The sequence below is a fragment of the Vanellus vanellus genome (assembly GCF_965231255.1).
Source record: "Vanellus vanellus genome assembly, chromosome: 5".
NCBI lineage: Eukaryota > Metazoa > Chordata > Aves > Charadriiformes > Charadriidae > Vanellus > Vanellus vanellus.
In genome coordinates this window covers 60,588,458-60,603,658 of record NC_138910.1, presented here as the reverse complement: position 1 = coordinate 60,603,658, position 15,201 = coordinate 60,588,458, and the positions used below count along the sequence as shown (strand labels likewise).

General features: G+C 40.0%; 1 protein-coding gene across 1 annotated transcript; it reads left to right on the top strand.

The window, feature by feature from the left end:
* Positions 1–780: 780 nt before the first annotated feature.
* On the top strand, positions 781–9,365 carry RTCA (RNA 3'-terminal phosphate cyclase; the record flags this gene model as incomplete). Its single annotated transcript, XM_082484397.1, has 11 exons — positions 781–825; positions 951–1,051; positions 2,033–2,176; positions 3,653–3,776; positions 4,275–4,333; positions 4,845–4,986; positions 6,104–6,228; positions 6,364–6,422; positions 7,050–7,144; positions 8,328–8,432; positions 8,776–9,365. The coding sequence occupies 11 exons, from the start codon at positions 781–783 to the stop codon at positions 8,872–8,874; spliced, it is 1,098 nt and encodes a 365-aa protein (XP_082340523.1). The 3' UTR covers positions 8,875–9,365.
* Positions 9,366–15,201: the final 5,836 nt, after the last annotated feature.

The following is a 15,201-nucleotide window of genomic DNA, read 5'->3' as shown; positions in this document are numbered from 1 at the left end:
GCGCCTCACGGAGGTTCCTGGCGCAGAGCTGCTGGCGGTGGCGGAGGGAATGTTGGCGTCCTTTGGACGAAGCGGCGCGAAGGGCAGCGCCACGGGCCCGGCCTTTCCTGGTACACCTGTAATAAAGTCGCGAGTGTGACAGTCAGACCAACACACGTATGTCTCTCCGCGCTCCTGTCAGCGATGTCGCTTCTGGGGAAAACTACTGGCTTGTAACCGTGACGGCAGGAGTCCGGCCGTTCCCCTCCGGCCTTCGGCGGCGGCACCGGGCGTCGCGGCAGAGCTGTGCCCGGGGGGCTGCCGTTCCAGCCGCCGCTTAGTCGCGGTCTGCGGGGTGCCGCGTTTGTCACCGCTCCGGGCTGAGCGCGGCTCTTGCTCGGAACAGGGGAAAGGCGTTACCTCCTCTGGGCCGTCGAGCCGCCGCAGCTCTGCCCTGTGCCGGGACGTGGCCGTTAACGCGGGGAGAAGGAAGCTCTCCCCGCCCGCCTCGCGGCTGACCGGGCACTGGGACCCAGCGGCTGCTCCTCAGGCAGCGGAGCCGCCCCTGCCGGGGAGGTGGTTCCGCTCTGCGCCTGCTCCAGCGCCGCCGCCCGGCCTAAGCACCGGCACTGGCAGGTTGGGCCGCCGCCACCGGAGCGCATCTTGGGCGCGCTTCTGTCGCTGAGCGTTGGCGGCCCCGGGGGACTGCTTCGCCGGGGGCTCGCCGTCCTCAGGGCCCCACTGGGACCCCATCGGCGCGGCGGGGGCTTCTGCGAGAGACAACTCCGCTCGCTACCAGTCATGGACGGGGACAGGGTGGAGATAGACGGCGGCATCATGGAGGGGGTGAGCACCGGCGGTGGGCTGGCCGGGCACTAACCTGGCCCGGGGCAGCGGTGACGAGCGGCCCGGTAGCGGCCGGCAGGGTGGGAAATGCCGTAGCGCCTGACGAGCGCCGTTTCTCCGTGCAGGGTGGGCAGATCTTGCGAGTGTCCACGGCGCTGAGCTGCCTTCTGGGCCTGCCGCTGCGGGTGCGCCGGATCCGCGCCGGGAGGAGCCAGCCCGGCCTCAGGTAACGACCCCTTCCCGCCTCTCCGCGGCCGCTCGCCCGGGGGCTGTCCCGCGGCGCGGGGTCACGGTGCGGTGTGCGTGAGGCCCTCCCGGGCCGGGAGAGTAGCTGTGCAAACGCCTTGGCTTGCTTTTGCCTGAAAGGCTTCCAAAGAACAAACCCCATGGATTCTCATTGCTTTAAGGGGGCCTTTTCATCAGAAAATCCCGTCTGTGGCTCGCTCCGCTTAGCGCGGAGGAAAGCTGCGGTATGAAGGGGCGGGGGGCTCGGAGCCCTTCGCCCTCTCCCCTCAGCGCCGTTCCCGCCCCCGGCCCTGGGCGGCTGCCGGGGCAGGTGAGGGCGCAGCCCCAGGTCGCCACCTGTCAGGGACCAACAACAGGCTTACAGAGCGGCTCCCAAATGTTTTCAAAGATGCTAAGCAGACTGCACGGCATGAAACGTGAAATACAGCTGAAGTCATGTAATGCCTCAGCAAAGCATGGTTCACCGAGTGTACAGCGTTAAGAACAGTTCGTTTTTTTTCCTGTTTAAATTACTCAGAGGAATGGAAATGCAAGCACAGCAAGACAGATGCATGGCAAACCCGTTAGCTCTCTTGTGGCTCTGGCAGTGAGCTACTGGCTGGGCTCCAGTTCAGTATTGCCATTGTTACCCCATCTTGGTTTTGTCCAAACATTTATCACATTAGGACAAGCAACTGCTCCTGCATCTCGTCTGTCTGTCTGGACCCATTCTAACGGAAAACACACCAGAATCCTGCAAATTTCAGAATAACCTGAATGCTGCTCCTTTGGTTTATGTGAACTCAGGCAAACTACTGTAGGAACCAGACCGAATTTCTGATTCTTGTTTGATCTGAAATTTGCAATTGTTTGTGCAATTGTTTGCAAAATTGCAATTAGTTGGTGTTTAGTAGTTCTTTTAATGTAACATGAATATGTAGTCTACCCGAACGTATCTTTAACTTCGTGTTGTCACTCCAAGGCCTCAGCATCTGTCTGGATTGGAGATCATTCGGGATCTATGTGAAGGGAAGCTGGAAGGCGGAGAAATTGGCTCGACAGAAATAACCTTCACTCCTGGGAAGATCAAAGGTGGAACCCACATAGCAGATACAAAAACGGCAGGGTATGTCTTTGTATGTGGATAATGACTGACCAGTAACTGCTCTTAGCTGCTTTTGGTAACTTTAAAATTATGATAGAAGATGTTTTGGTAACTTTAAAATTATCACAAAAGAGCAGGGGAGAAAAAGCAACATTAATACCTGGGTAATAAGTCAAAATCTGTGCTGCCTGAGCCAGATATATGTGACCAAAGAACCTTTAGTGTAGGCAGGATATGTATGAATAAAGTACATGCAAGTGTAATAGTTTAAAATTGTAATTTATATGTAAGTTGAACACTTGATTAATGTTAAGCAAAAACCAGCTGCCCATGTGTTTAAAACTTTATCCACTATTTTCTCACATTAGTACATTACATATCAGGTCAAATGTATCAAATTATATCAGTATCTGAAACCCATGAGATATGGAACAATCTTCATCATATAATAAAGTACATTTTGAGATTTTACTTACACACGTAATGGTACAATATGGGATACTAGTCTTTTGGAAAGGGGAACATATTCTATCCATGGTTCTTTGTGCCTATGTTTCTTCTATCCTGTGTTTCTGTGTTGGGTCATTTATTCTGGGAATCTGTTGCAAAACCGAGTAAATGGGTTAGCTATGGAAGGCTAGTGTGAACAGTTGTTTGGAAGCATAAGCTAGGTTAGGCATAAGTTAAAGTTTCCTTTAGTTTAAGAGAAATATTTTTCTGAGCTTCAATAGTATTAACAACCAAGCTGATGCCTTATACTTCACACAGAAAGATTTGAGCAAGCAACAATGCTGCAGAATTAGTAACTAAGCACAAGCAAAGAGAAACTATGGTTCACAAACATTTGAAAGCAATTTAAGAGAACAAAACCATATTTTCTTCAGTTCAGTGGTGATTACTTTCACAATTCAAAATGATGATTGAAACCCCTATGAGGTAACTGTTTTGTTTTGCTGAACAAACTCACTTTTGGAAAATTTATTTTTGGAAGATTTTTGTTATGTATGAAATGTGAAGAGATTCAATGATAGGGGAGTCTTATCTCTAAAAGCATATTTCTTATGCCCCTGAATTTTCTTGTGTGGGATGCCGACCAGCTTCTAAGCAATTTTGTCATTTTCTAAATATTTTGTTATTAAATAAGCATTAAAATGTTAAAATTGCTGCCTAAGCCTTTTCTGCTTTTATCATCTGCTAGCTAAACCTACAGTTCTCACAGTCCCATCAGTACACTAAGTAAGCTACATTATTTTTATTTCAAACAGGAATATTAAAGATGCAATTATTGTGAAACAAAAACTTTCATATTTAGGCTTGCTGAGCACATGACGTTTTAAATTAGCATTTTTTAAGACTAATAATTTTACTCTATAGATAATGTTCAAAATCAAACACGTAAGTGCTTTGGAAAGTAATTTGCCTTTGATATGTAATGATTCTATGGAATTCTATGGATTATGACTGCACAACGTTTGAGTATCTTATAATTGCTTTTAGGAGTGTGTGTCTACTGATGCAGGTAGCAATGCCCTGTGTGCTGTTTGCTGCTTCCCCATCAGAACTTCGTTTAAAAGGTGGGACTAATGCTGAGATGGCTCCTCAGATAGACTACACAGTCATGGTAGGGAAAAATTTCTTTGGCTTGGTGCATCTTTCACGCATATATACACAATGTAACTACTGTACTTCTGTTGCTCTTACTGCAAGTTTTTTTGTAATTATGGAATTGGGCATAGGCATATTACATGATTAGTATACTGTATGTAGAGAGCAACCAGTGTTTCATGGAATTGCCCGAAACAGCAACTAGTCTGTTAGCTTTCAACTACTAAAGAAAATTTCACTTAAAATATATTCTTTATTCTAGAAGTGCTGTGAATTGTTAAGAATTTATCTTCCTCTTTCCATAAGAAAATCATTTTATGCAAAGTGTCATTCAGAATGAAGTATGAGGAATGTCAAATAAGCTGCATGGATGAGAGTGGCTATCTGGGTTTTCTTTCATAATGTAACTGAAATTTTTGTGTTGAACTCTTTTTTGGAAGACTGCATAAAATAGTAGAAAATTATAAATGCAAAATACATTCACCCTATGTTTTTATGTATGCTTGTTTTTCAGGTTTTCAAGCCAATAGTTGAAAAGTTCAATTTCACATTTAATTGTGACATAAAAAAGAGGTGAGTTACGGAGACATGTGTCAGAGGCAGGCCTTCCTGAACTAATGTGCGAGCACAGAAGCACATGCACACAAGGTGCCCTGAATCAAGCTGAGGGATGAATTCATAATACATGAACAGCATTAGCTGCCCCTGTGTGTAGTGTCACCATGATGAATGGGATACAGTTCTTTTCCTGTCTTTTTTTCATTGCTGAGTCTTCAGCTGCTGTTTAATGTTTCCCATGTGCTACCCCTGAGGGAAGCGCGTGCTGAACAGGCACTCCTGAGCTTTTTCTGAGGTGCCAGTTGTGTTGGTGTTAGGTAGTTAATAAGATGTGTGTTAAAAGGTAATACTGTTAGAGAACATAATTCTATTTTAAAGATTTCTAAGGCACGCATCAACAAAATTTGTGTGTACAGTAACAGAACATAAAAATGTATAATGAAATATATGAAGAGCCTTCTGTCTCTTTTCTTGCTTTCCTTGTGATCTTTGCATTTAGTTATACCTGATTACTGTTTCTAAATAGGGGCTACTATCCTCAGGGAGGTGGTGAAGTTGTAGTCCAGATGTCACCAGTCAAAGAGTTGAGCCCAATAAACTTAACAGAGCGTGGCACGGTGACAAAGATATATGGAAGAGCATTTGTTGCTGGAGCGCTGCCTATAAAAGTAAGTGCTGATAATAGCTCTGGTAGTATCCAACTTCATATATCTCTATAAAATTGCATGTAATCTGCTTAACGTACATCTACTGTTCCTGTATTTTGTGGTCTTTCACATACAAACTAAGTAGTGTTATTAAATGGTATCAATTATTCAGGCCATAGAATAGAATCTTTGATGTTTCTAAAATGCATTTCTAGCATAGGAATATGATAGCAGCTAAAACAGGAAGTGAGAATGGTATCCTTGATATCCTTCATATGACTGTTCAAAAGTCTTTAGCATATATTGAGGGTATCTTATATCTGTTTTACATATTGTTAGATTATTGTAAATCTGAAATCACGGCCCTCATTCATCGATTTATGGGTAAACTATGGTGCACTGTAAAAGGCAGAAGTCAGACTACATCACATTTTTCAACCATTGCTAAGGGTATTGGAGAGAACAAGTTAAGGGTAGCCAAAGATAAAACAGAGGAATGTACTCCATTGTACCCCCTTCTTTCCCTTATTGCTATCCTGTCTGTGTTTACAGAGAGTGAGTGGTGGGATCTCCTCAAGGCTCCTTCTCACACATAGGCTAGGAATTAGTAGAGGAAGAAAGAAGAGAAACTGAGTTACTTTTTGAAGAGCTGTGAACTGCTGGTTTTGGTCTTAAAATCTCCAAACCCATGAATATTGCCTATAATTGCTCACGAGGATGGGATAAGATTCATCTGTCCCCACCTGTCTGATTTAAAATTGTTCTATCTTATAGAGTACATCCTGTACATAATAACTAGGGGGAGGTTTACAGTCTAATGTCTTGTGATAACCAACACTAAATCAAATCTTTCTCCCTATGAATGGAGAAAAGTTATTGAATTTCTATTGAAGCTTCTACATATATCACTACAATTGTCATTTGTTCAGCATTTAACGTTACCTTAATTTTGTGGGAAAGTTCTCAGAAGAGATTATGTTCAGTGCTTGCCTGTAGGGATTTTATAACAATCTTTTGGTTTTCTAGTTAATAAAGTAGCCCCTTTATTCAGGGATCCAATGTAATAATTACTTATGAGAAAAAAGTATTATTGTAGTTACATAATTTAGTTAATGTTTTGTACCTCTTGCCTTGTTAGCTGGCAAAAGACATGTCAGCAGCAGCTGTGAGATGCATCAGAAAAGAAATCAGAGATCTTTACATTAACATTCAGCCTGTTCGAGAACCTGATGATCAAGCCTTTGGGACTGGAAGTGGAATAATGTAAGATGAGCCCAAACTTTCTATTGATACCTGTAACCTTGCTGGTTGATTAGCTAGATCTTGATTACATATCTGATAAATAAAGTGTAATGTGAGTGATTTTGTTCTTCATATTGATTCTGTTTTTTTGCTTAGTGTTGTTGCAGAGACTTCAACGGGTTGTTTGTTAGCTGGGTCATCACTTGGCAAGAGAGGTAAGACTTGTATGAAGTATATCTCTTTCAAATTTAACTTAAGGTACTGTTAACAAATGTGAATCTGAAGTATAATTTGTTCAAAGATCTGATGCTTTGAGTATTGCATTTTTAAATGGATGTTGTTTAGTCATAAAGGACAGTGGAAATAAGCAGATTTTAAATGTAGTAAATAGAATCTTATACTTCTAAGCTACTTCTGCCTAGTGACAAAAATTACAAAATTATTAAACTTGCCTTTTATCAGAATGGATTGTTAAGGATCACTGAGTTGAAAATGCTTCTGGACTTTAAGAACATACAGTCTTTGTGGTTTATCTGTGAAGTTTTTGTTCAGCACTGAATCTAGATGTGTATCTAGATTAAAAAGGAATAGACGTGATTTTGGTTTAAAATGGTTTGAATGAAATGTTTCTCTGACTGTAAGTGAGGCTACTTGCTTCCCACTGCTTAGGGAATATGAACTATATGTCATAACATGGGAGGGATTTTTAAGCCAACATTTGAAGCAAGAGCATGGAAATAAGGTTTAAAAAGTTGATAATGTCATGATTTTTTTTCCTTCTGTATTTTTAAAATGTTAAATAATAATTGGCAGCATCCTAATCTTCCATATTTCTCTTTTAGGAAAGAATTCTGACAAGGTTGGCATTGAAGCAGCTGAGATACTGCTTAGGAATCTTAAACATGGTGGAACTGTGGATGATTCTCTGCAAGACCAAGTAAGTCTCCTATATGGGTTTACATGAAGTTGAAGTAGCAAGAACATGTATGTATGTATTACTTGTAAAGAATATAAATCTGAACAGGGAAAGAATGAGATGTAGATTTCAAAGTTGGACTGTAACTCCACAGGTAGGCACGGCTTTACATAATTAGTTGAAAATTAGAAATTTTAGGAGGTTTCTGGGTGTGGTTACATCGCTAGGATTAGCAAGTTACATACAGTTCTTAGGAACCACAGATGCTCCTGGCTTTGCATCAACACTCTTAAATTTTCCCTTCCTGCAAATCTTGGTAGGTATGGAAGAAAGAGGTAGGAATTTGCTTCTTTTTGGCACTCCATGTAGTGGAGTAAAAATAACTCCCTGGTTACATATTAAGAATACTAAGTGAAGCCATTAGAGAACAGAATATCTAGGAGGTGTTCCTGTTTGTCTTGCTCACCTAATTTCATTTGAGAATTAAGACCTTCCACATCCACTATCTTACTTTCAATCACGCAGCCTGATAAGAATCTTGGGCTGTTGTAGATAGGATGACATTACTTCTTAGCTGTGGACACCTAGCTGCACATTACTATTATTATGTGGTATAAAAGGAAGTATGTAGGTCTTGGACTCTTTCTTCTTTTTCCAAAGCATGCACAGTAGAATTGGTGGAAACATGCCACAGCTAGTTTCAGTGTGTATGGGAACTACTCAGAATTACATGATGCTTTACAGAGTACTTGTCATGGTGATGTCTGTAAGTCAAATCAGCTGTTTTAAGTATCTGTCTGGCGAATATGTGATCAGAAAATGTTATAATTAAAAACCCCTTCCTGAGTATTTCTCTCCACACAAAAGTAATCTAGCATTCTGGAGGCTGACATGACTTTAGGGAATTGCGGGTCAGGAGCGTGAAGGGGACCAAAGTTAAGTGTAGTAACAGAAATTCAGTGCCAAACTCCACTGTGGAAAAGTAGCAGCCCTCCTGTAATAGGCATTACAGTAGTAATTTCCAAGTTTTGTGAGCTTTGGATCACTCCTAACACTCAGCACCATGAACTTTTATGAAACTTGGCAGACCACATTTTTACACCTACAGACATTTTATATGTTTTTCCTTCTTCTTTCCTTTTTTAATCAGTAAGTTCCTAGGATCTGTAGAGTTTCTTAATAATTACCTTTCCCTTCCTTTCAGCTGATCATTTTTATGGCGCTAGCAAAGGGGGTATCTAGAGTGAAAAGTGGACCAATTACGCTTCATACTCAAACAGCGATACACTTTGCGGAGCAGCTAACAAAAGTGAGTCCAAAACTTCAGGAAATTTTACCTGTCAGTTGTCATCCAATAACTGGGAAGTATGCAGTTTAGCAGGCGTTGTGAACGGAACTTGATCACCAAGGTCTGACAAAATAATTGCTACAATATTTACAGGGGAGTTTACCTGTAGAAAGTGAACGTGCTTTAGAGTTAAATGCTTTTAGAATGGTTAGGTATTTTTACCACCTTTATTTAAATGTATTTTCATTAAATCAGTCAAAGCTATAATAAACACATGGCAATAAGATTATTGGACATCAGATATTGAACATTTAAACTTGTGTGTTATAACTTAATTAGTGATATATTTCTAATCCTGTTTTAGGCCAAATTTACTGTGACAAAATCAGAAGAGGAAGATCCCAGTAAAGATACCTACATCATTGAGTGCCAAGGAATGGGGATGATAAACCCAAATTTATAGGGTTAAAAAGAACCCAAAACAAAAAAGCAGCAAACGGTCAATGACAAATTCAACATACCTCAGTGATGTACTGCACTACATTTCGATCGATGTATAATAGGAGCATTCTGTCACAACTGAGTGATTTGACTTCAAGGATGATACAGGGTTTTTCTGTGGTATGTTGAGAATCTGTGGTGTGAGAAATGGAAACTTTTTTTTTCTTTACTGTTAGCAAAATGAGTACAGGCAGGACAGCAAATAGAATACATTGGATGTATTTGAGAGGTTCAATCAGAAGCTTTGAAAATTCAGATTCACCAAAGTAGAAAATAACTGTTTCAATTTTGAAAAAATACCGATTCATTCTTTCCTCTTTAAAAAAATGTAAGTTTTATTCTCTGGGAACCTTTATGTTCTGAAGTGTATGGAATGAAGTGCACCATCAAATCTGTATCACTGTTCTTCCTTAACCATTTTGCTTAAGTTGTGCGTGAGGAAATAATAAAGCAATATCACTATATGAAAGCCTGGTATTATATTTGCTGTTATCAGAGCAGTTTGTGTTAGTGGCAGATGGATACAAAGTCACTTTTCAGAAACATAATTTCTTTCTCTCCCTACAGAAAGAACACTCAATGCATAAAATAATCTTTTAAATGTTCTCTTTTCATCTATTAAAAAAAAAAAAACACACAAACTTCTCAGGCAAGCTAAAAAAAATGTACCTCATTACATCCTAAACACAAAATATTAACTTTATTATATGATTGGATTTTCTATCTACAGTTGTCCTTGTTAGCATACTAACTGGGACTACCTTTTCACCAAGCTATTGTTTTTTCTTTTTAAAGGCAGTACTTAATTTCAGCTGAGATTAGGGACCTGTTGAACACACATATGAACACAGATACATACATGTATGTACACAACACTGCATATGCACACAGGTCTATTTAGGCATATAAAATCCAGTTGCGTTATCCCCCATCTGCTGACAAAGTAGGGAAGACCTTCTGTCAGTCTGGCCTTGATAGCGCTACAAAAGTTTTTCTGAAGTGAAAGGAAGATAAAAGGAGAGAGAGGGCATAATTTGTTTTGTATATGAGCTGAGTCACAGAGTTGGAATCATGTAACCAAAACTATATAAATGCGCTCTGGACGCTTGATTTGATTTCCAGGTTTTCCACAGCCCAGTGTTCAGCCCTTGCTTAAGATTTTTTTTTCCTCAGCTGTGACTATTCAATCCAACAACAAAGATATAACTTGAAGTATGGATAATTATTAGGATAATTGCATTATTGTGCATTTCTAACACGACAAAAATCCTTTGCTGATACACAAAAACGTTCACCAACTATCTACTTCACGATATCTTTCTTCTTAGGGTTCTTCCCCTCTCCTCACCCAAACACTAGTACAAAAGAATGAGATGCTGTTAATGTCCGAACCAACAAGAATTCTTTTTCTCTAGCACTGGCAATGGTCTGAAGGGGGCAGCAGATACCCGCTGAAGTATGTTCGTAACACTGATATTTGATTGCCGTTGAAGAGCACCGCTCTGAATTACCAGTCTGTGCTGCTAACGATTTTCAATGGTTCTTTCTTGAAGAACTCAAAAATTATTTTTCAAAAAAACTTGAAAGTCCCCGAAGAGCTGTTGTCTGTGCTTAAGAAAACAAGCTCTTCTAAGCCACATTCGAATTGATCTTTACTTGTTTCCACAATTCAAAAAATTAATATACTTGACTAATATTACTTCTAATGGAGAGATTCTTGCTGAAGGGATGGCTGGGTGTAATTTAATTCAACCTCCTGATCAAAGCACAACTAACTTAAAAGTTATATCAGGTTGTTCAGGGCCTTGCCCAGTCAAGTTTTGAAAATTTTGAAAGATGGAGGTTCTACAATTTTTCTGGGCAACGTGTTAACAAAGCTTAACCACTCCCAGAGCTAACATTTAATGTGAGCAGGCAAAAGGGTCATGCTTTTCATTTGTTTACTTTTTGTGAAGTTTGTTTGTTTTTGAAGCTGAGGTACTGCTTCTTAAATGGAAGTTGCTTCCTGCTACAGGAAACATATTGGGAAGGTGAGCTTAACAGTATACCAGTTCTCCACTATTTCTTCAGCAGAAATCAATTCTACCTTACTCAGAAGATTTCTGGTATGTGGGGAATCCTCAGGTTGCTCTGGCAGCTGAGAACAAGGAATCTTCAGTTATTATTATTCAAAGTAAGCCAACATTGTGTACATCTTTATAAATTACAATCCACCAACTAACCCTATAGGGTTTAAAACCTTTTAGGTTTTAAAATCTCTAGCGAGTGCCTTACACATTTGGCCTTCTTGCCCTATAATCACTGCTTCACTTTAGCAATCAAGTAAGAATGACCCACTTTCTTGCCTAATAGATTCTGTGTGGACTGTAAGCATACTTAGATGTTAATGCCTAGATGGTTTAAAGACCAGATAAATCAGCATAACTAGCTCCTGTCATATTAAGAAAACCTTATGAATAAAAACACATCTAAATTAAATCTTTTAGATTAGGCAGGCTTTTACATATTTGTGCACATATGCATATTGCATTGCGCATAAAAAGGAGGATAAGCTTCAGCATGATTTTGTATCTGCTCAAAGGCTGGCTGGAGTACCTTTTCACAGCTTTTTCATAGCTTTTCTTTGCTTCTGAAAAACTATGCCAGTTTTCACACCTGAGACGTTGTCTGCAGCGTTACCAAAATTCTTCCTACATTCACAAATGCCCAAGACTGTCTTGGAACAACTGCAGCAAAAAAGAGCTAGCAAAACCTTGAGAGAACTAGCTCACATTAGAATTCCTAGCTCTATTCAACCCTTCCTGAAATCAGGTCTGTCTAACTAAAAATTTCTTTTGGAAAGAATTTTAAAATGTGCAGGCTTTGTTTCTAAGGAGAAGAGAAAGAAAAAACAAAACAAAACAACAAAACAGAGAAAAATTCAGCTGAACTAAATATTCCCATTGAAAAATTGAAATGCCATTCCTGTCTTCCAGACAGGCATGCAAAAGTGTATAAATGCTCAGCCAACATACTTAACAAAGATTAACAAAACCCAGGTTACCAGAAAAAGCTTCTTCAACCTCCTCTTAGTAAATGTACAATAAATAGCAGCTCAGCAATACCGACAACTATGACCGCACCTTCCCCCTCTCCATAAGTCTGTTAAAAAGAGCAGCTGGTCATTAATAATTGGCAGTCCTTGGTAGCCTCTGTACAGTCCCATCAAGTGTCCACCCTTCTCTTGTGACATGAGCACCGGGGCCACGTATATACTTGAACAAATTTTAACTGAGGTAATAAAATTCATAAAATTAATTTGGGACTACTAGTATCATTCATATTCTACCAAGTTGCTATTTTCCCTTTTCAACAGGGTTCCAAATCATAAAACTTAAATCCTCTGGGTTTACATTTACTTTCAATTCACTTAGATTTTAAATCTACAAGTCAAAACATGAGCTGCAGATCTTGTTACATCACACTCCTACATTGCACGTGACATATATGCTTAAGCTTAAGCTTTACAGCATAATTAATTCTTAAAATTAATGCAGTGTGTGCAAATTAGTTACTGGTAGTTAGTGGTGTAACATTTCTTTTTTAAAACTTCCTGCCCCGTTTGAATATTAAATAATAATTACAGTTGAAGCTTTTTAACTTTCATTTATATCCATTTACAATCATATCATTTTTAGCAATAAAGTTGGATTAAGTCACTTGTGGGAATGTTTTAAGCTTTTGTTCAGGAAAAGATGAGACATTGCTTGCACCTGCTCTACAAATATGCACTGGGTTTTCTTATGTTAATCAGGCACATTTGAATCTTATATAAAAACTTCAGTGTGGGTGTATAGATACAACTAAGATGCTTACACTTAATGCTGCTCAAACAAGTAGTGGCAATGACTCACAAGTTCTATATACCAAGGAAATGGGATTAATCCTCTCAAACCGCATGTCCCTAGTGTACTTCCATGAGAGAGAACTGTGTTTGGATGAATGTGATGATGAGAGGAAGGCACTGCACTGAGATACACAGGGACTGAAGTCTCAAGACAAATAGTAAGGGCATTATATGAAGCCAGTTACAAAAAGTTCCCCAGGAACTACTGCACTGAACTCCGTTACTCTCAAAAATTGTACCTTTGAGCCCTTTCTACTCTCATGCCCTTAAATTTACTTCAGCTGGTAACTGTTCCTCTTCCGAGCCTATGCATCTCATTCTGGTCACTAAAATATTAGTAAAACATTTACTCTTTTCTGGACCATATTGAGAATGCTGCATCCAGTTTTGGGCCCCTCCATACAAGACAGACACCAATGGTCAGGTTGGTCAGGGGCTGGAGCCCCGTGAGGAGAGGCTGAGGGAAGGGGGCTTGCTCAGCCTGGGGAGGGGATGGATTCGGGCACCTACCAGCAATCTGCCAGTGCCCCCGAGGAGGTTATGGAGGAGACTGAGCCAGGCCCTTCGTGCTGGTGCATAGCGGGAGGGCGAGAGGCAGTGGGGGTAAACTGAAACAAGAGGTGCTCAGGCTGGACAAAGCCCTGACCAGCCTGGCCTGAGCTCATGGCGGACCCTGCATTGAGCAGGAGTTTGGACCAGAGCCCTCTTGCAGCCACTTCCGACCTCAGTTATCCTGTCATCCTGAATGCCCTGGCTGGCAACTAATGGTCATACAGACATAGTGCAGAATAATTCTCTAAAATATTCCACCACAGGTTATTTATAACTGACATTGTTAAAATCAGCCACAAGTTAAATAGAACACTAGACCAAACAAAGGTACATGTAAGGAAAAAAATGCCAAATTAAATTCTTTGCAATGGAAACAATGGAGAAGGTTTTTTTAGAATTAGAGCTACATATTGTTGAATTAAAAACAAGTTAATTCAAACACAGAGATTCAATCTGTTGGTGGTTGGAGAGAATAGGAAGTAATATCAGTATCCAAAAATTAAGTAAGATAGGTCAACTGGAAAGGGCTTCCCTAATATTTGGCTGCAGAAAAGTCTTTACAGACTGAGGTAAAACAAGTGGGAACACAGTCTAGCGTAAACTTAGGCAGAAACAGAATTTTTCCTTTAATCCCAGATTTACTAGTGCATTGAAGACCAAAGTTCAAGGCTTAGGAAACCTACTGATAAGTCTACTTAAAAGCTAAAAGCTGTTATGAAGTACGCACATGGAGAAGCTCACACTACAAGCTGTGTGATTTTGAGTTTTTGTACTACCCAACTGCCTATTAGGTGTTTCACAGTCTCTCCTCTGCCCAGGAGGCTTTCTGACCAATGCTTTCCAAACCCAACACCATAATCCTGTAATGATAGGATATCTGGGAAAACAAGGAACTCTGAATCTTTTTCTTCACATACAAGTATTTTAGGATTAAATTTTAGACAAAATTTCTGCATCACCATGCAAGTTTTCAAAGATCCATAAAAAGAACATTTTTTTTAGCTTAGAAAACATCTAGAATTATTTCTCTCTCTCTCCTTCCAAATATATTTGTCTAGGCACTTAAGATTTCCATTAACAGATGAATGATTCCTGTGTAAAAAGACAATTTGTGAAAGGGTTTAATGATTTTTCCACACGGAAACCTCTCTATAAACAGAGAATTTTACATGCAATGCACTGTTCTAGTTTAAACAACTCCAGATGACCTGAAGTTTATGGAACTCTTGTAATCCAGGAATGTGCTGGTAGATTGTATGTTTTCTCAGCCATTAATGCTTGTAGCATCTGAACAAAGTCAGGCTTGTTTTAATCCCAGACTCCTTTCCTATACTGGTATTACATTCCATTAAAAAAACAAACAAAAAAAAGGAAAGTGGCAAATCAAGCATTTGCTTTTTATCAGAACAGGGTCTTATACAAAAAGACTGTGCGGACTAAGACAAATTCCAGTATACCGTGTTTTAGGAACAGCGGTCAAAACTTTGCTGCTATAGTACAACTGCAAACCTTTGCTTATAATGTGATGAAACCATGACTAAGGGAATTTACATTTGTATAACTGAAGATAGAATTTGGGCTATATGCATAAATGAAAAAGATTATCAGATTATAGCATTTGGCAAAGAGAGGAAGGGAGAGTAAGCTGTGAGTCTAAACAGCATATCCATCACTTTTGTTCTACCATCATTCCCCCAAACTTAGCTACAGACTGCTCTGATTTTTAATCATACTTTGCTGTAATAGCTTGCTAATGAGTACTCCACAGCAAATGAATTATTGTCGCTCACTTATCTTTCAGCTATGCAAATTTACCAATTATATTGCTTTTAACAAAAGTGAGTCCTCTTT